Raw genomic sequence first — 23969 nt, forward strand, 5'->3', positions numbered from 1 at the left:
TTTTTTAAGCTTATCTGCTCCGATCCTGAACATTTTAGAAGCAATTTTTAAAATTTAAATTTGGGTAGACTTCATCTAATCAAAAGATGATTAGATATAATTGATATTTGATTGATATGGAAATGCCTCTGTAGGTTTACTGTTCCTGCACAGGAAACTATTTTCTGTAATCTTTTCATGTTCAAGGTTAATTCAGAGTAGAATTCTAAGATATTTCTACTTTTAATAAAGAGAGGATACTATGTAAGAGGGATTTTACACTTTCCCCTTTTGTTAGGCACACTTCATCAGCAACAACCTATTTCATAATTAACAATGATATTGATGTCTTGCTTGCTAATGTTACGTTGTATTTTATTTGTCAGGCTTCAATAACCTTAAGTACAGATCAGACACCAACATCATCGCCAATTCCAGCTGCATCCCAGCCTCAGGTATTTCAGGCTGCCTCTAGCAAACCCTTGCATAGCAGCGGAATCAATGTTAATGCAGCTCCATTCCAGTCCATGCAGACGGTAAGCATTAAATATATTAAAAATATAGATAACAAAATTTTGGATGTCGGCATCATGATAATGGTCAATTTTCTCTAAATACTATTAGTAGTTTATTTTATTTTATTGGTGTCCCACTTTGTTTTATAAATGACTCAAGATGATGAACATATCCAACACACCTTCCTCCTGTTTTCCCCACAACAACAATCCTGTGAGGTGAGTTGGGCTGAGAGAGAGTGACAGCCCAAAGCCATTCAGTTGGCTTTTATGTCTAAGGCAGGATTAGAATTCATATCTGGTGCCTTCTGAACCTGGTGTCTTAACCACTAGACTAAATTGGTCTATGTTTTGAAATGTTTATAGAATATCACTTGAATCCTGAGTTTAAAAATTCAACTGATTTTTACTTACTATCCACCTAGGTATTTAACATGAATGCACCTGTTCCTCCTGTCAATGAGCCAGAAACTCTAAAGCAACAAAATCAGTACCAGACCGGTTACAGCCAGACATTCTCCAATCAGCCTCATCCAGTAGAACAATCAGAACTTCAGCAAGAACAGCAGCTTCAGACAGGTAAAACTGTGAAAAACTGAATGCTCTTCTCTCAAAAACGTTTTAAAGAGATGTAGACTAAATAATTCTTTACTGATGGTGTTTATATAATACATTGTGCACGTTCTGAAAAAAGCAGTTCTGCAATATTTGTATGGTTTTACAAAGGGGGAAATGCTATGGGATAAATATTAACGTTGATGATTTTATATACCAAACTGAACAAAACCCATATCCTAGCTGGTAAAAGGGACCCCCTCTCCCCCCAAAAAACTTTAGGAAACTAAATTGATGAAGTTACAGAGTGAACTCTTTAAATTATGTGAAATGCAGGGACCATTCTACATGTTTAGGGAATTCAGACTGCCATGTTGGATTTAATTCTGCAAACAATCTTTCTTTAGATAGGTAAACATTTACTGTCCTACTTGGTGGCTCTTAAGCAGAGTACATTGGTGAGTTAGCTTGATATTATTTGAGTCTTTAGGAAACTGGAGTATACATTCAAACTTCTTGTACTGTCTTGGTTTTTTTCATTTTAGTGGTTGGCACTTTCCATGGTTCCCCGGACCAGTCCCATCAAGTGGCAGGTAACCACCAGCAGCCTCCACAACAGAATACTGGGTTCCCACGTAACGGTCAGCCTTATTATAACAGCCGGGGAGTGTCTCGTGGTGGATCACGCGGCACTCGAGGCTTAATGAATGGATACAGGGGACCAGCCAATGGGTTTAGAGGTAAAAACTTAAAAACCTTTTAAGATTAATTCTGAATGTTTTTCAGAAATGCAGAATATCAACAAGCTTAAACATTAGAGTAGCATGCTTTAATTTTTTAAAAACAAAAAAGTGCAGCATTACATAAACTTTGTAGTAGTTGCTCTGGTGTAGTCTTAGTAAATAAAGAACAAAGCAGATCACACAAGGGCAAAATATGAGAAGGAACTAATGACAAGTGTTTTGATAAAAGTTTAGTATAATGTATATGAAACTGAAACTGACTTTCCATCTGTAACTGGCTAAATGGCTGCATCTTTTTCAGGGCTTATTACTTCCTTGGCTTACAAAAGCAAGTCTTTCACTTATACAAACTATGACTCTTGGTAGTATTCTTTATTTTGGTGCCTGAATTTATTAATGCATTTAAATAATTTATAATAAATCTTGCATATAATGGGAAATCTTGAAGACACTGAATGGTGCACAGGAGCCCAAATGCAGTTTAAACACTTATTTGGTAATTTTATCTTAAAAGGCTAAGTATGGTATAGATAGAAGAAGAATTTATTTTCAATCTAATATTCAATTGTGAAGTTCTAGTGTATTCCGTTTTTAAGGAAATTCTCCATGATCATACTTATAACAATTACAAGCAGGAATCAACATACTTATTCCTCCTCCCTTGTGGTGCTTTCTCAGAATGCTCAGTAAGATTCTTTGTGCGCAGAATGCTACTTCTGGATACATCATAAATATATTCATGTATATTTCATAAGATAATCCTATCTAGTAATCGTTTTATCCTGATTTTTAGGAGGATATGATGGCTACCGTCCTTCATTTGCCAACACTCCAAATAGTGGTTACACCCAGGCACAGTTTAATGCTCCACGAGACTATCCCAACTATCAGCGAGTAAGTGTATTCAACTATAAATGATCTTTTGAATGTAGACTATATAGGAGATAAAATACGTTTTTATAACTTTGTGAAGATATGTTGGATCTAAAATTAATTCAATAAAAATTAATTTCAGATCACATTTTAACTTTTAAAGTTGGAAGTACTCTGGGATTCATTTCATTCCTGAGCTTACAAATATTCTCCTTTATTGTTACCCTGCTTTATTAGATTGTAGATGTACATTATTTCCTGTAAAAAGACTTTCATGGCCACTGCTTATCCACAAATCAGAATCATCCAAAATAAGGGAAATCTTGGTTGACTTTCTAAGTACATTGTAATATCATAGTTTGTAAATATGTATTTGAATCCCCCTCATACCCAATTGCTTGGCAGATATCTTATGAGTATACAGAATGTTAAGAAAAGAGGAAAACCAGTCTTGAAATGAAATTCAATAGTCAAAGTCTGAAATTTTTTTGTTGTTATTTCATTTTTGCCATTGCTTAAACAACTTCTTCTAAAACACTAGAATTTTGGATTTTACTTTTTCATTACTAACTGGTCTTTTTATTTCAGGATGGATATCAACAGAATTTCAAACGTGGTTCTGGACAAAGTGGGCCTCGGGGAGTCCCCCGAGGTAATATTAAATAATTTAATTATGGTGAATGTTTACAGAGATTCTGGAGTTGATTATCTTCAGTTACTTCAAGTTTATTTTAATAGTTGCAGTTTATAATTATGGTTGTTAATTTATTTTTTCAACTGTATATTCCCCTTTCATGCTATTATTTGTTCAGAAGTGTTGTTTTATTGTTGCTATTTGTGTGGAAATCAGTATTTGGGGGGGGACGGGACTGACCATTCTGAAAAAAATAAGTTTCAATGTTGCTGGACTACACAGAACCATAAACAAGCCAGTTAGAATTCTATACCATATCATTGACTGTAGTATTTTGTCATTCCATTCAAATATTATCTGAAAAGAAGTTTAGGGTAGGAGTGTCTCTATGAGTAAGGAACTTGTAGGATGTTTAAGGTTTTGGTACGAAATTGTGCGTTATTTCTGACATTCTGGACATTGCTTCTGTATATCTGAAATGTGTTTCTTTGTTGAGAAGGCAGATAGTGGGTAATATTTTCAAACTTAAAGAGTTTATGTAGAAATAAATGTTAATCTTTAAAAACAAAAATCTCAGTTCCAAAATAAATCATTATTTTTATTTTCTAGGTCGTGGAGGGCCCCCAAGACCCAACAGGGGAATGCCTCAAATGAATGCTCAGCAAGTGAATTAATCTAATACTCAAGATTACTTTTAAAACGCCAAAAACACTGGCCAGTGTACTATTACATGTTACCAGAAGAGTTATCTCTGTTTTCCTTTATAGGAAGTTCATAGTAAAGGGATTATTTTCATTGCCCATAAAGACAAGACTACAGTTGTCAGCTTTATATTACCCGGATATGGAAAGAAATGCCGTTTGCGCTGCATGTTCTGTCCTAAGCGTCACCTTGAGCCTTGCACATGAGATCCAGACCCTTGCTTTGATTTAAAACAAAAATGGCAGTTACAGAGTAAAGAAAATATCTATAGTTAATTGAACAGGCAGAAATAATCCAACTGACTTCATTGATGTCATATAATTCTGCAGCAAATTTGGATAAGAATCTGTAAATTCATAAACGTTTTACTCAGACAGTTGATATATTTAAACTTTTACATTAAAAAGATGGAAGAAGTGAAGTGTGGCTTAACAGAACAACAATTACATTTCAGCTTTTTCTGTTTCATTGAAGCACCTGAATATTTACATGCATAATAAAGAGCCCTGACTAGATATTAAACTGGTGAACAGCTTAGGCACACCCTTAGCTACAGCACTTTTTTTTTATTAGTCTGACTTGCTGTGGTAAAAGGGATGCATTAATTGTTTTGTGTATCTGTTGATATAATTGTGTAAACCCAAATTAAGCTTTGATTGGCACTTTAAAATTTTGTGTAAGAAATAGAAGATATAATCTGGACAGCCACGTGTTTTCAAATGTGAAGTGTTGAAAGAGATCTCTCCTGAACACATTTCCTGGATAGCAATGCCGTTTGTAAGGATTGGTATTCCTTTATCATTCCTTATAATTTGCACATTGTCTGTCATTAATACTTAAACTTGCTGTATTACCACCTTAATAACTGATGCTGGTACTGATGGAAATTAATGGGTATGCATACTACATGTCACATGTCTTTTTCCCCCTACAGCTTAAAGATTTTGAGAAATCTCAAATTTCTGCTGGTGTCGTTTAAATTTCTCTTTTTTGAAAAGCACCAGAAAATGTTTTGATCCATTTCCCCTTTTAAGGGAAATTACAGCCAGCAGTTACAGATCTAAGCGAGATAAATAAACATGTTTATATTAAAAAAAAACCTGTATTCCTTAACATATCTTCAATGACTGATGAAATCTCCACAAGCACATTCTTTGAACAGTTTTTTTTTCATTCTCAACACTTAAAGATGATTCCCAATCCAGATATTTATCCAGTAAGGTATTTATCCAGTAAGGACATGCATGTATCTGACTTGTTAAAATAATCAGGCTCAATGTCAATTTGTCTTATGTGGGGATTGTAAAAGTTTTGAACAAGCAGAAGGAAATGAATCTTTCCACCTACACATGAATTAGTTCAAAGCATAGTTACAAGAGTCTGCTTCTGTGGACAGCCTACCTGCAAAAAAGTAATGGTGTTAATCACATTGGGATTATAGAGATGCTGGTTTTTTTTTAAGGTTAGCAAGTACTGTTCTTTTTGTTTCGTTGGCAACTTTCCCTGATTCTATATATGGTAACAAAAATGTAGACTCTTCAATTATGATAATTACTTTAATTCTTTGAGAATATTCTACATTATTATTATTATTATTTGTAGGTACTATTAATGAAAAAGATCTTAATAGAAAGTAACTTCAAATATAGTATCAGAAGCCAAACAAAAATTGGAAACCAAACAAGCAGATTATGTATTCTATGTGATGCATTTTTTAAAATCAAGATTACCCAATGTGATTTAAACAAGCTGCAGTGCATATAAATTTATCAGTAACTTACATGTTTACATAAAATAAGCAACTCTCTTTCTAGTTTTAGATTGGGAAAAGAGGCATAGAACAAAACAAATCTTACTTATGGAACATTGCTTTTAAGGCAGATTTAAAGCCACAAATGTTCTTCCTTAAACTAAAACAAAAAGTATTTAGAATAGCAAGAACTTTTAATGGCACCGAATTTGGTATCGGAATCAAGTAATTTGTAAACAAAATTGAGATAACTTTTTAATGGAACAGTTTATGTTTTGACTTTCATGACAAGCTAGCAATATTGAACACAATGTTTGGATTTAAACAAAACAAACTAATTTTTAGAAATTAGAATTATTTCCCTAAATATTAGAAGATACATTGTGTTCTTAGATTAACTCACCACAGTCAATCAATTACGAGTATGACTGCTTGGTTCTGTTCTCAGTCTAGTTGTAGTCTTATTTTATGTTCCTCGGATATTAGATGACAAATTGAAACACAAAATTATTCCACTGTTACAGCTGGGCAAAAATCCAAATATAAAAGAAAACTGCCCTGTTTCAAGCCATTTATGGGCAGTGAAAAGATTTGTCAGGGATAGGCTTCATAAGCTTTATCTCCTGTTTTCATTGGTGACAAAGAAGCCTTATTTTGTGTCAGTTATTTATCCTCATGCATCCAGGAATTTGCAGAATCCCATCTTAGCTTCTAACTATCCAAATCTTTTCTTTTTTTTTTGGCTTTCCATTCATGGAGAACGCCTAGATTAGTCTTTGCAGATTTCTTGGTAAGGTTTTTCAGAAATGGCTTGTCACTGTTTCCTTCTTAGGGCTGAGAAAAAGTAACTGGTCCCAAGGCCACCCAGTTGGCTATATGCCCAAAGCAGGATAGAAACTCACCTTCCAGTTTTTAACCTGATGCCTTAACCATTACACCAAACCGGCTCTCAAAATCTTTATTACAAGAAGGCAAATAGTGCAGTTTTTGGTCTTATGCTGTACAGAAACAGGGTTATGGGGGGTTATGTTTGTAAGTGTGTGACTAGTGTGTATTTATTGCTCATTCACCTACTTGTCATGCTTGTCTCTCCTATAGGAGGGGGGAAAAGTAGCAAGAAAAGAAATGCCTCTCCACTATGTTTCATATTGCTACTCTTCTCTTTGGTTTTCTTACCAGTAGTGCCACCTTCACTGTCTTCCTCATCTCCTACCATCTCATTTTTCCCCTTTTTCATTGAGTAGCCTGATGCTGCCATTTATAATTTACATGTTATTAAAATGGTATAGAAAAAAAATGAACTGAATGTATGTTTTGAATGGAGCTAAGCTGCTTCAACAGCTTTCTCCAACCTAATCTCAAGTGGAAATGAAGGACATTGCAGGATGTTGCTTCAAATCCATTTTGGCTGACCAATTGGAAACATTGCCATTGGGCCAAGTTTTAATTTCCTCCTACACTAATGGTAAGATTCATATAAATTAGAAGTTGCCCGTTTGTACAAAATTCACAAGAGATCATCAGAGGCTACATTCATGTGTAAATCTGGAGTCTCATCTAGTAATGCATGTAACCTAATATAACCAGATGCCGATCAGTGGAGGAAAAGCTATCAACATAAATTTTTAATTGGGTAACAAAGTTTTTGTATTACTTTTTCACTACTTGATATAATTATACAAATTTCTGTGTTCAGTATTATCAATTTATTATCCTTTTAGTCTTTTTCATAAGTAAGCCAAACAACACATGTTGAAATTGTGGGCTTTTACTGTATCTGAAGAGTGTTACATCGAGCATACCATTAGAAACATTGAAGCTAATGTATTATTTTGAATGTTAGGTTAGAAAAATAAATTTAAAACATGTTAAATCTTCAATATATACATCCAAGTATGAATAGAACAAATTTGGCTTGATATGAAATTACATCAAATATATGAGTTTTTTCACTTCAAACTCTTTAAGATGTTTGAGTTGATGCCCAATGAGTTGCATCTGAGTGCATTTTAAAAAATATTGCTGATATTGTTCTATTGAAGTATTAATGGTGGCAAATAGCCTTCAGACACATTGATGACTGACAGCTGAATTTTTATAAAACTGCTTCTGATAATTCAATTGTTGGTTCACATTTGTTTTTCTTACAATAAGTTATAGTTACACTTAACTATAACTATTTTCCTTGTTCTAAACATTGCTTTTGCAGTTTTCACACAACACATCTGGTTTAGAACTCGTGTATTAACTACATTTAAAATAAGAAAGCCTGTTTAATTATGTGAGAATGTGTTCAAAACCAAATTCACAATACAGACCTATGCAAATATTGTGAGTTTTAAAACTTACAAATTTGAAATTGGTGATTGAGGTAGATATTTCTGTCCAAAACTGGAATTAGTGCCTATACAGTTCTACTCTTGATTGCAGATCTAACTGGAAAATTGCCTTTTATTATTCCAGTGAAATATGACATTTTTTCTATCTTTTATGGCGAAATATGATTTTTCCCCCTCCAAATCTGAGTAACATTACGATCATTATGTTTTATTTTTATACGGACATCACTAGCATCAGTAATTTTACATTAGAATGTTATCCAAATACATTCTGCTTAGTATGTGTAGTTTATTGTCCAAGGTAACCGGATGAATTGTGGCTGGCTTTAAATATGGTGTATATGTATAAAATCAAACATGCAGATTTCTACCTGCTTAACATTTGGTTAAATTTGGTTGCAATTATGTGTACATTTTAACTGCAAAAATCTGGACTGAGTACGCTTTTAAATAATATATAAAATGGGTACCTTTTAAAAATGTGATGCTGAGATAGAATTGCACAATGTGAAGATTTTAAACTGCATCTGAAAAGGAATGGTTTTAATTGTCTTAAGGGATTTTTTTTTATCAAGCAATAGCTACTGTATTGAATGCAGTTAGTGCAGTGAACTCAGAAGATTGAAGGACATTTAGTCTTATGCCCCACAATTTTGCAGGTGAAAGAGGTTGATACAGGGTGTGGATTAACTGCTTCTGCAGTTTTGGATCAGCATCAAGATTTTCTCCAGATGGCTTAAAAGTAGATATACATTTTTTATTCTTTCAGGGTATTTCTATCTGAAGAGAGAAGCCATGTTGTCTCCCTGAGAGAAGTTGTCAATTTACACATTACATGAGGAAGACACTTTAGATTCATTGGGTTCAAATATGTTAACACTTATAGAAATGCCTTAATTAGTACCTTAGAGTAAAATTTACTCTCGTGTCGAGATAATCTGACTTGAAAAATCAGGCCATTGCTAAATTTTGGCAAAATACTGGAAACTCAATATGATTTGCTTGCTCATTTATGGATTGATCTCTCTATGCCTCCTCAAATCTGAGAATCTTATCCACGTATCACATATTACACATTTGTAATGTTGATAATTACTGTGTTAATGTGTTTTGATGTTAATTGTTGGCCTTGAAATGACAGATGACCGACATAATAAACAGTTGCTGTAAAGGCAGCAGCATCAACTAACAATGCCAGCTCCATCACTTAACTGTTTCAGTGCATAATGCAAACATGCAGCTTTCAGATCATGTATTTATTCTTGATGTTTTACAGATCTGATTATGATAAATATTAAATCTCATTTCTCATTGTGGGCAATCTTAAGTGGATAAAAAAATAGTTCAAAAGCAACCAGCATGGATTTTATAATCCATATCAAAATGATACATGCTAAGAGAACTTCATATAAAAAATTATGTTGATTGTTCACAGTCCAAAGTATATAGAACATACACTACTCAAAAAAATAAAGGGAACCCGTAACACAATGTAACTCCAAGTCAATCACGCTTCTGTGAAATCAAACTGTCCACTTAGGTAGCAACACTGACAATTTCACATGCTGTTGTGCAAATGGAATGGACAACAGGTGGAAAGCAGAGGCAGTTAGCAAGACATCCCCAATAAAGGAGTGGTTCTGCAGGTGGTGACCACAGACCACTTCTCAGTTCCTATGCTTTCTGGCTGATGGTTTGGTCACTTTTGAATGCTGGCGGTGCTTTCACTCTAGGGGTAGCATGAGACTGAGTCTACAACCCACACAAGTGGCTCAGGTAGTGCAGCTCATCCAGGATGGCACATCAATGCGAGCTGTGGCAAGAAGGTTTGCTGTGTCTGTCAGCGTAGTGTCCATGGAGGTGCTACCAGGAGACAGGCCAGTACATCAGGAGACGAGGAGGCCATAGGAGGGCAACAACCCAGCATTAGGACCGCTACCTCCGCCTTTGTGCAAGGAAGGACAGGAGGAGCACTGCCAGAGACCTGCAAAATGGCCTCCAGTGGGCCACAAATGTGCATGTGGCTGCTCAAACAGAAACAAACTCCATGAGGGTGGTATGAGGGCCCGATGTCCACAGGTGGGGTTGTGCTTACAGCCCAACACCGTGCAGGATGTTTGGCATTTGCCAGAGAACACCATATAACTGCAAACAACTTAGTCCTTAAGCTTATAATTAAATCTAGACTATTATGGCGTTTTAAGAAAAAAAAGACTGCAAAAATATCCTGAACCCTAGCCCTTATGTTTCCCCCCTGTTATGTAGCATCATCTTTGCCGTGCCACAGGTTTGATAAGAGCCAAAACATCCTGAGATGACAAATTTTGTTTTAGGAAAACAATTGGATATCACATTAAGATACTTACATTATTTCTTCCCAAAGTTGTATAGATTTATATAATTGAATCCAGGCAAGGTGAACAAGACCAGATATGGCTGCACAAAAATTATTTCATATAGAGATGTTTGATGTCTAATCTTTTAAAAAATGATATAATATTTCTAATGAATTACATCTGGGCCTATTGATTCTCCAAAACAGCATATTTCAGTTCTTCATTCCACAATTCAGATATATAACTTTCATTTTGTTTTTTAAGTCCTTAAAAATTGGTTTTCATTCAAGTGCTGCATCTCTTAAGTATCTCTAAATTGTAGGTATCTTGGAAGCTCCTAGAGTAGGGGTGTCAAATTCATGTCATTGTGGCATGATGTATCAGGACATTTTCCCCCTTTGCTAAACCTTTGCTATGCTTCCGGCCCATGGGCCAGGAGTTTGACAGCCCTATCCTAGAGCATCCTGACTACTGTTTAGTTAATGTCCAGCATATCCACTGTATGTACTGCCAAGTAAATATTGTAAAGTTTATCAAACTTCTGTACTGTCCACTGCATTTGCATGACTACTGACATTACAAGGAACCACAAGAGCCATTGCAACTTAGGAAACCAAGACAGGAAAAAAACTTCCGGTTTGAGTCTCTTCAGCGACAGACCGAAACCCATGATCGTGTGTGGTTTCGATCTGTGCTCACCGCTAGAGCGCCCCGAGCCGGCTGGTTTCGGGGCTAAGCCACCCCGTAGAGGTGGTGAAGAAGGGGGAGACTGCCAGCAGGGTCGAGGAGAGCTGCATCTCTCTTCCCCAGGTGGCCATTACTCTCTTTCCCCAAGGCAGTTGCAGCGGTGGTCAGAAATGGCCACCTCAAAGAAGAACTGAACTGGAAAAGAATGTGCAGGAGGAAGATAAGAAGAGAAAGTTTTGGTTGACCGGGTTAAATAAAAAAAGCAACAACGTAAGGTACCCTGGAATTTAAATTTAATAACATTGTTCCCAAAGAAGATATTGAAGCTGCGAAGGAGAGAGAGAAGGGAAAGGATTAGGGTTTTTTTTCTTCCCTTCCTTATACTGACAGCTAAGAGACTTAAGCAAGAAATCCTCTTTGACATTAATAGGCATCTAAGCTGAAAATAAAAGTCAAAGGGATAATAAAGATGTCTGGATATTTAAAAGTTTTTAAAAGCAGGAAAGGAGAAAAAAAAAGAATAAAAGGACAGGATCTGGAAAAATGGAGGAGACTGCCTGGAACGAAGGAATGGAACTAACTAAAAGGAACTTACTGTGAAATTTTAACAAGATTCCTCAAAGATACATTTTAACTGAAACTTGGTAACAAAATAATAGGACCCCAGGAAGAGAAAGTGGAAAAAAGAAGCAAGAAGAAACAGCCTTGGATTATTTGGATTACTTGGTGATTTTTGGTTTTTGCATCTAGATGACTAAAATTAACCGGGTGGTTGTTTAAAAGTCTTTAAAATGGTATCACTCTTAGAAGAACTGAAAATGGGACTTTAAAAATGGAAAGAAGATGCACAAGAAGGGAGAGGTTCTTTTGGCTTCGTATTTCAATTCTTAGAAATGGAGATCTGGAACTATGAGAAACAACAAGAAACGCTTGCAGAACAAGAAGATTGGGACAAAGAAGCCATCTTTAATGATCAAATAATTTTAAGTGGGGGGGAAAAAGAAAAGGGGGGGAAGAGAGTGAAAGGTTTAAGACTAGAAAAAACAACCAAAAAGTAGAACAATTTGAAAGATAAGTATAATATTAGAAAGCAAGAGAAGAGGGGATTACAGATGAGAGAGTTAGAAGTAGAGAGTCGAGGGGGTAAAAAGGGGAGGGAGAAGAAGAGGGGGAAGAAGGCAAGGAAAAGAAGTTGCAAACGACAGAAACAAGAAATGGAGAAACGGAAAAGATATAAGGATTGTAATCATAAGCTTGTTTAGAGATAATGGGTGAAAATTTAATTGCAAAAGGGATTCTGCAAAGGTACATAAGATAGCATTGTTATTGTTACAAACAAATAATTTAAGAAAATATGATTAAAATGATGGATAAAATATTTACTGTGATGTAGTGGAATGTTTGTTAATAAATGAATTAAAGTGATTGAGAGAATTAAATGGGAACATTTTAATTATTAGTAATGATTTATAAGTGAGAAATATGGAAAGTTTATAAGTGTTCCCAAGGAAGTATGATATTTAATTGAAAAGTAATGTTAAAGATGTTAAGATTTTAATGGATATTAATGATAGAATTGAATTGGAATGGAATGTGTGTTTTATTTACATATATATATAATTTTTTTCTTTTTAAGAATATAGTGTGTATTTTAAGAATGTACCAAGCAGAATTCGATTGGAAGTTATGTATTATATTGAATGCTATAATCTTAAAGGTATACACTGAAGTTTAAATAAGAGTTTGAATGGATAAAATTAAAAGATATAAAGGTGTCATACTACAATTGGTAACTACAGGGAAAAATTTGTTTAATAAGAAAAGATAATATGAAATTGAAACAGGACAGACAAAAGTATAAATATGATTTGAATTGAGATGAGATAATTAAAATAAAGTTGAGAAAATTAAGGGGAAAAACTATGTAGAAAATATAAAACGGTAATAAGACATGGAATAGAATATAAAAATGAGCATGAAATTGAGTTTTGTGTCTGTATGAAGAAGTGATAACCTGGGACCATGCTATTTTCAAAAAAAGATGTTTTATTTGTATTTTGTTTTTGTGAAAACCCAAATAAATTTTTCAAAAAAAAAAAGGAAACCAAGAAAGGTCCCTGGTGCAGATGAATTTCCAATGTAATGATCTTCCAATTGAGATTGGATAACAGGATTATTGAACCTATATTGCGGTAGGTATATCAATAATTTAATTTTTCCACATTCCCTTTGTTTATACTTAAGACAAAGGGAATGTAGAAAAATTAAATTATTGATATTCCTACAGTAATATAGGTTCAATTGTCCTGTTATCCAATCTCAATTGGAAGATCATTACATTGGAAATTCATCTGCACCAGGGACCTTTCTTGGTTTCCTAAGCTGCAATGGCTCTTTTGATTTATTGTAATGCCAGTAGTTGTGTCAATTTATGATCTTTATGAGAAATTTCTTCTATTTCAGTATTATCCAAGGCTTTTACATTTAATCTTACCACCTGTAGTTCGTTGCTGAAGCCTGAATACATCACCCATTTTTCTCTTTAAAAAATTAGCTACATGCTTTGTGTCATTTACAAATTCCCCTCAAATGTTTTCGAGTGGCATAGAAGCTTAGCAAAATAACAATAACAGAGTTGGAAGGGACCTTGGAGGTCTTTGAGCCCAAACTCCTTTCTGCTCAGGCAGGGAACCCTATACCATTTCAGACAAATGGTTGTCGATCTCTTAAAAATTTCCAGTGTTGAAGCATTCACAACTTCTGGAGGCAAGTTGTTCCACCGATTAGTTATTCTAACATGAAGTTTCTCCTTAGTTTTAGGTAGCCTCTTTCCTTGATTAGTTTCCATCCATTGCTTCTTGTCTCGCCTTCAGGTACTTTGGAGAACAGGTTGATTCCCTCTTCTTTGGGGCAACTCCTTAGATCTTAATGAAAAGAACATGCAGGGAAGTGACTGAAACATGCACGCGATATACATTTAACGGGAATCGTCATCCTCAAATCAAAATCAAATCATATTGCGCACAGCAAAAAGCTGCTTTATGCAGATGAAATATCCGCGCGTTGAGAGACAGCCACCACTTTAAACGCGCGTCTCCGCAAAGAAGCCTCGCTTAGAATCAATCAATCAATCGGCTAGAATCAGTTATAATCCAGCACTTGGGATGCATCTTGAAATAAGCGACGCGAGGTCCGAGCCGCTCGGCCTTTGAGCGGTAGACAACCACGAAGAACCCGCCAAAGGAAACCAAACGTCCACCGCAGATTTCCGTCAATCGTAACTTCACAGCTCTATCCCATCACCGCCCCAGCAGGCTGCAGTTGAGCAAAGCTCCTCCCTTTCCGGCGCCTAAGCATCTGGCGGAAGGCAGCGTCCGGGCGGAAAAGCTTTCCCCAGGCGTGGGGAGAGGTCCTCGTTTTGTTTTCTGCAGTCCGGATCCAAAGGCAGACGAAGCTCTACTTTGGTTCCGTCGCCCTCCTGCTCTCCCACTACCCGGCTTCGCCTGTTAGCTAGCCCTGCTTTTTCTCTTGAGCGGGCCATCCTGCAGGATCCTTCCTGTGTGTTGCACAGCCCCACATGGTTTTTTTTTTTTGCACGTGGGAAGCTGTTCCGAGAGTTTCCATAATCGACCGGATTCCCTTCGCGCATAAACTGGAGTGAGAAAGGGAGAATTGGGAACGGTGAGGAAACGGTTGTTGGGTTTGCGGCTGGATCTGGAGAGTATTCAAATGAGTTGAGAAACAAGATTACTGAATTTTTTCCACTCCAGTACCCGGGGGTGGGTGGATGGATGGATGGATAGATAAGATTTTGTCTTCTTTAGCCAGCAGTTATAACATCTCTGTTCGAAAATAAGATCAATTATTTTCACTATGACTGATTTCTACGTTGCTTTGTGTAGTAACATCAGTAATCTTTGCCATGGAGATCTTCCACCTCAGTTTTAAGCTTAGAACTGCTAGAGTAACTTTTCACCAGCATTTTTACCGTATTTCACCCCACGATTTACTACCAATTTTTTTCTCGGAGTCCTACCCATCGAGTAATTCTGGTGCTCCTGGGATAGGAATTGCAACCCATCGTATCTAAAATGCAATTTGATTGGGAAAGGTTGGAATATAGGATTGCAGTCATAGAAGTTGTCAGTCATAGCCAGCCTCTGAGTTTAAGACCTATAACTTGGATGTTTAATGTTTGCTGTTTATTACAGTCAGATTTCTAATTGCAGTCACATAGATACCTTGATTTAATTTCTGAAAGTTAAGAGTCATAATCATAATGAAATGAATTAATGTGTTATGATACAAATATTTAGGCTTACTAAAGGTGCTTTCTTTGTCATGACATGAATCTCATGAGTTTGAGTTTTATCTATCTATCTTATCTATCTATCTATCTATTTATCTATCTATCCCTTTAAAAATCAATGGGATTTGTTTTAAGGAAAGATACAACAGTGGCACAACATCAAAAGTTGGCATGTTAAACATTGGGTAAACAGTGGATACTTACCTGTAAATGCTGATAAATATGTTTAATGCAGTGTAACATCAGTAGACCAATTCTTATTTCTCTTTGAGAATAAACATTACAGAAATATAGAGAAAAATCAGCAAAATAAATTAACATTAGATAAATGAAAAGGGTAAATGCAGCTAAAATTGACATGTAGCTTGATAAATACAGGTAATTCTTGCTCCTTTACAGAAAGATAGGCCAGCCTGGTTTCCTGTACTATAATTTTTAATAATTCTTTCTGGATTAATTGTACAAATTTTGCTTTTGGTCTCTGACAGAATAATTTAGATTTAGACTGATTATAAATACTGTATAATATGTTTTCTATAATATCTAGGGCATGGCCAGTTAACCTTTTGTACCATGAACCTCTTTGAGAATTTGGTGAAAGCTCTAGTCCTTTTTCAAAGTAAATGTAGTCAAATGCATCAAATTGTAGATTATATTGCAAAGGAGACAAATTATGTTCAAATACAGTTGTCAAAATATTAATGGTATGCATGAGTATTTAGGTACAAGCATTGTTTTGAAATACAAAGTATATTGACTATTTTCAGTTATACACTTTTGGAGAAAAAGATACTTTAGACAACCAAGTGAATTCTGGGTTACCTTTTTAGGGTATAATAATTTTAGATTTGTTGAAATTAACAAATGTTTTTGGAGTCTACAGAGCATAAATTAATAATAAATGAGTGACATCGAACTGGCCACACCCACCCTGGCCATGTCCCTCCCCCCAACACAACCCTGATGTGGCCCTCAATGAAATTGAGTTTGACACCCCTGTTCAAGGGCCTCACGCTTTTTTTTGTTCCCAAACATTTTCTTGATCATTGCAAAAGCAAGATGTTGAATATAAATACATTTCCGAGGAAAAAATTCCATTAGAAATGAGAACTTATTTGGGTGGAAACATACATAGGGAGCACATTATCCTTGCCTTAAAATGAGTCCAAAACAAGCCCCACTAGAATGCCTTTGAATTGACTGGACGAATAGAAATGTGCACAGCAAATGAACTCTTTGAACAAGAAACATTTTACCGCTGACTGTTGCAGACTGTCTCAATTGAGATAGTATGTAGACTAATTTGTTTTAATTTCTACAAACTTCACAGGAGCTGTCGCTGAAAATGCAGCGCAAGAAAGTGGATAATCGTATTCGGATCCAAATAGAGAATGGAGTGGCTGAGCGACATAGGACCCTCTTTGTTATAGTAGGGGACCGTGGCAAAGATCAGGTGATGTATAGCCATGAACGAGACGTACATTGTGTTTATATCAAAGGAAGATGAGCTTGAATCAAAGACTAACCTCTCCCAGCATGAAAGAAAAAGTCAGAAAATGACATAGAAACTCAGAAAATTAAATCCTTTAAAATGATCGCATTCATTGCTTTCTTCTTCTACATCAGAGGTCTCCAAACTTGGCCACTTTAAGACTTCTAGGGATTCTGGGAGTTGAAGTCCACAAATCTTAAAGTTGCCAAGTTTGGGGACCCATGTACACTTTGCCAATTTCAGCTGAAATCAGTTTTGGAGATCCCTCTATATATGTTTGTGGCCATGCATGTACATGTGGGTACAGGTTTGTAAAAGAAAGAAATGAATTACTAATTTCTCAATATACTATAAAGCAATTATCCCATTTATACAACGCATCAGCACTTACAAACACTGCTACTTGACATATAGAAACCCACAAACACTACTTCCCCTTGTTCTATGGAGAGAAGAAAGAGAGTAGCTGATGGCTGGGAGGGACAAGAGGTTACTGCGTGGAGGGGAGGTGACAAAAAGAGATGACGGCAGGAAATGGGGCAAAGGAGAAAGATGGTACCTAATACCTCCTGTTCAGATACTATACAAATGTTAACATACACAAGCATCTTTTCTATTTCTCCTATACATCTATTCCCCAGTTTCAGTAGAATCTTCTATTTTCAGTGAATGTAAAATGACCCCCTCACCCATTTATAAGAAATCTTTTTTTTTCAATTGGTGGTGGTGAGTGGGAATCCTTATTCCTATAGGGATAGGGTAACAAACTTGATTTGCAACTAGGGCACATGGAGTGGTCATATGCTTTCCATCATATAACAAGGCATGTGGAATTCAGCTTGCAAGCATTGCTATCCATTGTTTTTTCCCCTACTCCCGGTAGCTTTTCTGCAAGCTGACCCAAAAGGGATGGAGAGGCTGCATTTTGACATTGGCTCCTAATAGCAGCATTTCTATGTTTGGTGCCACCGGTTCGGCCTGGTTCAGCTGAACTGGTAGTAAAAAATGCCTCTGACGATCAGCTGAGAGAGGAGGAAAGAAAGCCTCCAAGGATCAGCTGAGAGGAGAAAGAAGAGAAGAGCCCAACATCGACCCACCCACCTCTACTTTTTTCTCTTCTTTATCCTCTCAGCTGATGTGTGGAAAGCTGCATGCGCACGATCACTGAACCAGTAGTGGAACAGGTAGAATCCCACTACTGATGCAGAGCCTTCTGTAGCGGCCTTTTTTGATTACTGGTCTGAATAAAAACACAGTCTTCCCTCCTTCCAGGTGCCCTTTCAATCCTGGTCATCAGGCTACATTTAAATGCAGGGATTATTTCCTAGAACTGTTTTCTATACATCACCTTTTTATGGATTTGTTCATGTAGAGGAAATACGTGCAGTGAGTCGCATCTTTGTTTTTCTGTACAAGGTCTAAAAGCCTTGCAAGTATTGAGATCTGTTTGCATTCTGCTAATTCATTTGCTTGACGATGTTTTCGTGGCAGAAATGATTTTGAGTTGTATTATTTTAAATTACATGGATATGCTGAATTTCCTCTTGAGAATTCAAGGCAGTGTACGCAGGGATAGCTTACTGTTTATCCTGAAACAGCCACCACACGGAGTAGCTTGGGCTGAGAGATAGCATGCTTCATCATGGTTAAATGAACCCTAATTTTCTCAAACCAGTTTTATTATTGAAGCTGGCTTATGGATAATTGGGTGATGCAGAAGATAAAAAGATGCCTCAGAATGAATGAAGGCATGAACCCAGGGGTGGGATTCAACCAGTGTTACTACCAATTTGGTGACTATGTTTTGCGCACACATGCATGCTTTGCACTTTGTGCGCTTGATGCATGCTGTGTACATGTGTAAAAAACCTTAAGCTGTACCACCCAGACAGCTGAAAATCGCTGCGCATGGGTGCGCAGTGTTTGAAAAGCCACTTTTTTCCCCTGCTTTTTCAACCTCAGCTGTGCCGTGCAAAGCAGCTGAGGTTGAAAAAGCAGCAAATAAAGGACAGGTAAGAGCCCGGGAGGGCGGGTGGGCCATACAGCAGCAAACACAGAACTGGTTTGGTGTCTGCTGCTCTTTAGAGCTACCAGTTCTATAGAGCCGGGCAGAACCAGTAGCATCCCACCAGTGCATGAACCGATCCACAGTTCTTTCAACCAGGTGTGCCTTCTGCTGAGATTGCATGGCTGCCACATGGAGGTTAATTGCCAAATGAAAAGATAATTCAAATCATTGAGGTTTTCTGATTCAGTTCACAAATGCTGTACCTGTATTCCTGCAGAAGCAATAAGCATCATTCTTGGTTTTGTCACCTGGCAGGTGGTCATACTTCATCATATGTTGTCTAAAGCAGCTGTAAAGGCTAGACCCACTGTGCTGTGGTGTTACAAGAAAGAGCTGGGCTTTAGCAGGTAAGGTTGTTTATATTTCCTTTCACTTTGGCAGCTTTAATCTATAAATCTCTGGAAAGATGCACAGTGTTTCTTCATGCTCATGGTTGCATCAAGGGCATTACATTCCCATGCTTAATTTTCTTCAAGGTAGCATTGCTGCTTGCTTAAATTATTTTGCCCTTGACTGTATAAGGCCCTTATATACCTTTTCAGTATGCATTTTTGTATTGATTTCTCTTGGTACAGGTAGACCCTGACTTACCACTGTAATTTAAAAAATTACATTCATAACTTGTGCTGGTCATTGAGCTGGCCACCATGTGACTGTACTTAGTTTTACAACCTTTTTGCAGTGGTTGTTAAGGGAATGCTGGCCCATTAAATGAATGCCATAGTCATTAGATAAGTACCGTGATCATTAAGCAAACGTTTAAGCAAGCATTATGATCCTAAAATGAATACTGGGGTGGTTAAACGCCCCTTGTATGCAAGGGATGTTTTTTCTGAAAACCATAAGTAAATGGTAATTTTCATTTAAAAAAAAAGTAAATCAGGATGGCTCTGAATAGCAAGATAGTGGCATATAAATTTAATAAATTGTGGTCATGTGAGCGAGGGACATTGCAGATAGTCATAATTGTGGGTCAGTTGCCAAGTGCCCAAAATTCAATGACGTGACCACACACGTGTGTGTGGGAATGTCAGAAATTTGAAACTAGATTGTCAGTAGTTCTGGGGAGGTTTGCCATAACTCTGGATGGTTGGTAAGCTGAAGGCTACCATTTATGTAGAGTGTTTTTTCAGATAGCAACATTTGACGTATGTCATTCTGATGAATTTGTCAAATGTAATACTTCCACTAGGTCACAGGCCTTCAAAGGTGATTTGTCTTCTTTTCCTTCTATTGAGAATAAGAATGTGCATAACACCGTAATTTGATGATGTTAATGCTGAGCTTGCAATGAAAAACAGTTTCATGTCCTTGCAGTATGTACTGTTTAAGATGCTTCTCATATTGTTAATGTTAATTTTCATCACTTGTTTCATTTTTATAGGACCTAAGTAAAGCACCTAATGTTAGATAATATGGCCTACTTGATTTTGCTTTGCTTGTAACTTATAATAAGAATGCATATCCCAACATTTCTTCATTTTTAAAAAATGCTCTTTGAAGTACCCGTTTATTCAGCCTTCATCCTGAATCACAGCAGCATTGCAATCTGTCATGCATCATGAGATTAAAACTAAGTTCAGATAATTTTAGACTCCTTAATGCTGCGATTTTCTGCATCGTTCATTAGAGTAACCCTATTTTACACGGTGGAACTTACTTCTAAGTAAGCATGCATAGAATTAGGCATGTTTAAATCTAATCCTTCTAAGGACTTTTACTGTGATGTCTTTTCTCGCTTTCAGCCACCGTAAAAAAAGAATGCGACAGTTGCAGAAGAAAATTAAATCTGGAATGTTAGATCTAAAGCAAGATGACCCCTTTGAATTGTTCATAGCAGCCACAAACATTCGGTATTGTTACTACAATGAGACACACAAAATTCTTGGGAATACTTTTGGCATGTGTGTACTCCAGGTAAGAAGAGTGTCCTTGCTTCAAATCAGTCGGCCTGGTTACCTGTTTTGTGAGATTTTGCAGCAGAAATTCAAATCCAGAAAACACACAGATGACTGATTCAGCAGGATTATTAACTTCTTTATATACATTATAACATATTGAAGTAAAGTTTACAAATACCAGTAGTTTCTTCCAACATAACACAATGCAAACACAAACAGCAACTCAGGAGCTCAGAACAGATTACTTTCAGTTTAGCAGGCAAGCAAGTTAGTTTCACTTTCGACCTGAGTACAGAACAGAGATAAACCATGCTCAGACTCTTAAGTTTCAGCTTCCAATTCTCAGCTCTCATTGGCTGACCTTGTTAACTATGTCTCTGCCAGTTTATGAATATTCTGACACTCCTCCCTTCATGACTGAAAAAGACATAAATCCCATTAACTTAATATGCTTTTACTTCCATCCAATGCAATTGCATTGGTGCAGCAGTAAAGTGACTCAAAATGCTTATTGCACAAGCTATGTCTGGTCTGGACCACGGTGATAGGTATAACAGGCTCCCTATTGCTGACCGATATACCTCTTGATCACAGGCTTCACTTTCGTCCTCACCCAAACTGTTGTGAAAATCATAGGTGTTGGAGCAGTATATATTTTTCAGAGAGAAAATATGGTTTGTAAAAATAATAAGGAAACACACAAAAAAAGTGAAAGAAGGGAGAAAATTCAAGTCCACCTAAACTCAAAATGCTTGAGTTTCTGGTTCATTCTGCTCTAGAATAGATTGCTAGTTGCAAAACTGATGGGTAAAAAGCCTTATCTTGGTTGCAGTGGATATGGTGTTGATAGAATCTGAGCACACCTGGAAACAGTATGTAAATTTCCTCCATCATTTTCTTCAGGACTTTGAAGCTTTGACTCCAAATCTCCTTGCTCGCACAATTGAAACTGTGGAAGGGGGAGGTATCATCGCTATTCTTCTGAGGACAATGAATTCCCTGAAGCAGCTTTATACAATGACCATGGTATATTTTTGGTTTATAAACTAGCCTATCGTTCTGTTAAATTGTATTAAGGTTGCTGTATAGAAAGGGAAATAAATGAACTGCCGCGCTTCCGGGTTTTCGGTTGCTTCTGGGTTTTCGGTTGGAAAGTGCTTCCGGGTTTTCAGTTGGAAAGCGGCGTTTGGGTGCTCGTGCCTTAGTTTTGTCGAAGGGGGCGGCGGCTTCGAACAAAGAGCCGTCCCGATGGCGGTGGAGTCTTGCGTTACTCAGGTACCGGTCCGTGGAAGAATAAATAATCGTGAAACCGGTCCCTGGTTCAAAAACGGTTGGGGGCCACTGCTTTATATAATCTCCCTGTTGTAATAAGTATTGATGCCCTTCTTCAAATTTCAATGGCAGAGAGAAACTTGGTTGGTGGTGAACTGTGGGGCTCATCTTGCTGGCTGGGGGATTCTGAGAGTTGAAGCCCACACATCAGAAAGTTGCTCCAGCTGAGAAACATTGGATTATAATGTCCAGATAAAGAGATACATTCTTTTGGTAGTTGTAGTTTATGACTCTTACTCTTTCCCTTCACAGAATGCCAGTATCAGCTGAGGAGGTTTGGGTAGACCTTTTCCCTAAATCCTTGGCAATCTTATTTGAGGAATAGCTCTGTTCTCCCTCAGGGAAGTCAGGTGTTTCAAGGCAAGGCTTCTCTGAAGGGATGGAGGTGTTTTCCCTTCCTATAGGATATTTGGGAGGCCAGGTTGTTTAGGGGAGCTCTTCTCCACCCCTACCTCTCCCCCAGTATTTGGGAAGGACAGGGTAGAGTACACGTGTATTCTTGTGAATAAGGCATATAGGATTAAATCAATTATTTTATTGATTTATTGTTTTCCCCAAAGCCTTGGAAAGGGCTAAACTTAAAATTTTAGAAATGTAGCTGTTAGAGAGATGTGGATCATGGAATGTAGTGCGGGCAACTAGAGGCTACACAGTATTTGATAACTCTACTGGGTCAAATTGTATGGCTATTCAGGTTTCACAAAAGGATTCTCTTCTTTTTCCAGGATGTTCATTCCCGCTATAGAACAGAGGCACATCAGGATGTGGTTGGCAGATTTAATGAAAGGTAAGTTGAGCACTCATACAAGTTAGTAAAAGTGCAATTTAGAAATTTAACCTACTTGTTTTATGTGTTGTTTGAACTGAACATTTTTCTCATATAAGAAGTGGTTTCACTTCAAAATGTTTGCTGCCCTCTAGTGGGAACAATCAAAATGTGTGTATTAAATTCCACCTGATTGATCAATTATTGAGTGGGCTTGTTTGCCTTACTGTCAAGAGACTTGGTGTTCGGAATAGAACCTTTCAGTAAAACATCCATGGAATGAAATTAGCATTGTGCTAATAAAAAGCAACAAAAGAAACAATCCCATCCATAGGGAGAAAAAAACACCCAGTGGCACCATTTCTCACTTCAACATCTCCTTAAAATAATTTAGGATTAGAAATGTATAGAATGTCATCATCCTGAGGGCCAATTGAATTTCCAGTGGGAGGCAACTCCTTAGTCCAAGAGCCTTATAGAAAAGCATGGCTTGTGAGTCTTGGGTTATTTTGCCTTGTGAAAATGGGGGTCCACCATCAGTTTCTTTCACAATGTAAAAAATGGGCCACTTACAGAAGACATTTCTGTAAGTGTTCTGGGGCCAATCCATATAGGGCCTTACAAGTCACAACCAATTTCCGCCACCATCCAAGAGTCAAAGACCATGAATGAAGCGTTCATGTTGAAAGGAACTCCTATCTCTACAGGTTTTCTTGGCGGTTAAATATCTTCTATTGAAACATAGAAGATATCTTGAGCCACTTGGCCCTCAGGATGATGCTCGGAGGGGCTGCAAGAGGAGAAGTGTTTTGTTCATTGAGGAAAAGCCAGCTTCTGTTGTAATATTATTTTCTCACTTGTCTCCTGCAGGTTCATCCTCTCTCTGGTCTCTTGTAAAACCTGTATAGTTGTTGATGATCAGCTGAATATCCTCCCCATCTCTAGCCATGCTGCAAACATTTCAGCTTTGCCGCCTCGGTCACAGGTG

General features: G+C 37.0%; 2 protein-coding genes across 16 annotated transcripts in view; both read left to right on the forward strand.

Moving 5' to 3' along the window:
- The window catches only part of CAPRIN1 (cell cycle associated protein 1), a 42348-nt gene extending 37248 nt beyond the window's left edge, over nt 1-5100 (forward strand). For 8 of the 15 annotated variants that reach the window (XM_026706944.2, XM_026706962.2, XM_087921320.1 and 5 more), the window contains 6 exons: nt 366-515; nt 920-1073; nt 1595-1789; nt 2586-2686; nt 3254-3317; nt 3909-5100. In XM_026706944.2, the coding sequence (XP_026562729.1) occupies nt 366-515; nt 920-1073; nt 1595-1789; nt 2586-2686; nt 3254-3317; nt 3909-3973 (729 nt within the window). In that variant the 3' untranslated portion in view covers nt 3974-5100. The remainder of the gene's footprint in view (nt 1-365; nt 516-919; nt 1074-1594; nt 1790-2585; nt 2687-3253; nt 3318-3908) is intronic. The other 7 variants (XM_026706969.2, XM_087921327.1, XM_087921326.1 and 4 more) reach the window with 1 other exon arrangement.
- A 9348-nt stretch (nt 5101-14448) lies between these two features.
- Nucleotides 14449-23969, forward strand: part of NAT10 (N-acetyltransferase 10) — a 31805-nt gene continuing 22284 nt past the window's right edge. The window contains exons 1-7 of the mRNA XM_026706978.2: nt 14449-14794; nt 16753-16875; nt 19238-19329; nt 20728-20899; nt 21787-21909; nt 22941-23002; nt 23852-23966. Of these exons, the coding sequence (XP_026562763.1) occupies nt 16768-16875; nt 19238-19329; nt 20728-20899; nt 21787-21909; nt 22941-23002; nt 23852-23966 (672 nt within the window). The 5' untranslated portion in view covers nt 14449-14794; nt 16753-16767. The remainder of the gene's footprint in view (nt 14795-16752; nt 16876-19237; nt 19330-20727; nt 20900-21786; nt 21910-22940; nt 23003-23851; nt 23967-23969) is intronic.

This window comes from Pseudonaja textilis, chromosome 1, assembly GCF_049901715.1.
Source record: "Pseudonaja textilis isolate UNSWEBS1 chromosome 1, rPseTex1.2, whole genome shotgun sequence".
In the NCBI taxonomy this organism is placed as follows: Eukaryota; Metazoa; Chordata; class Lepidosauria; order Squamata; family Elapidae; genus Pseudonaja; species Pseudonaja textilis.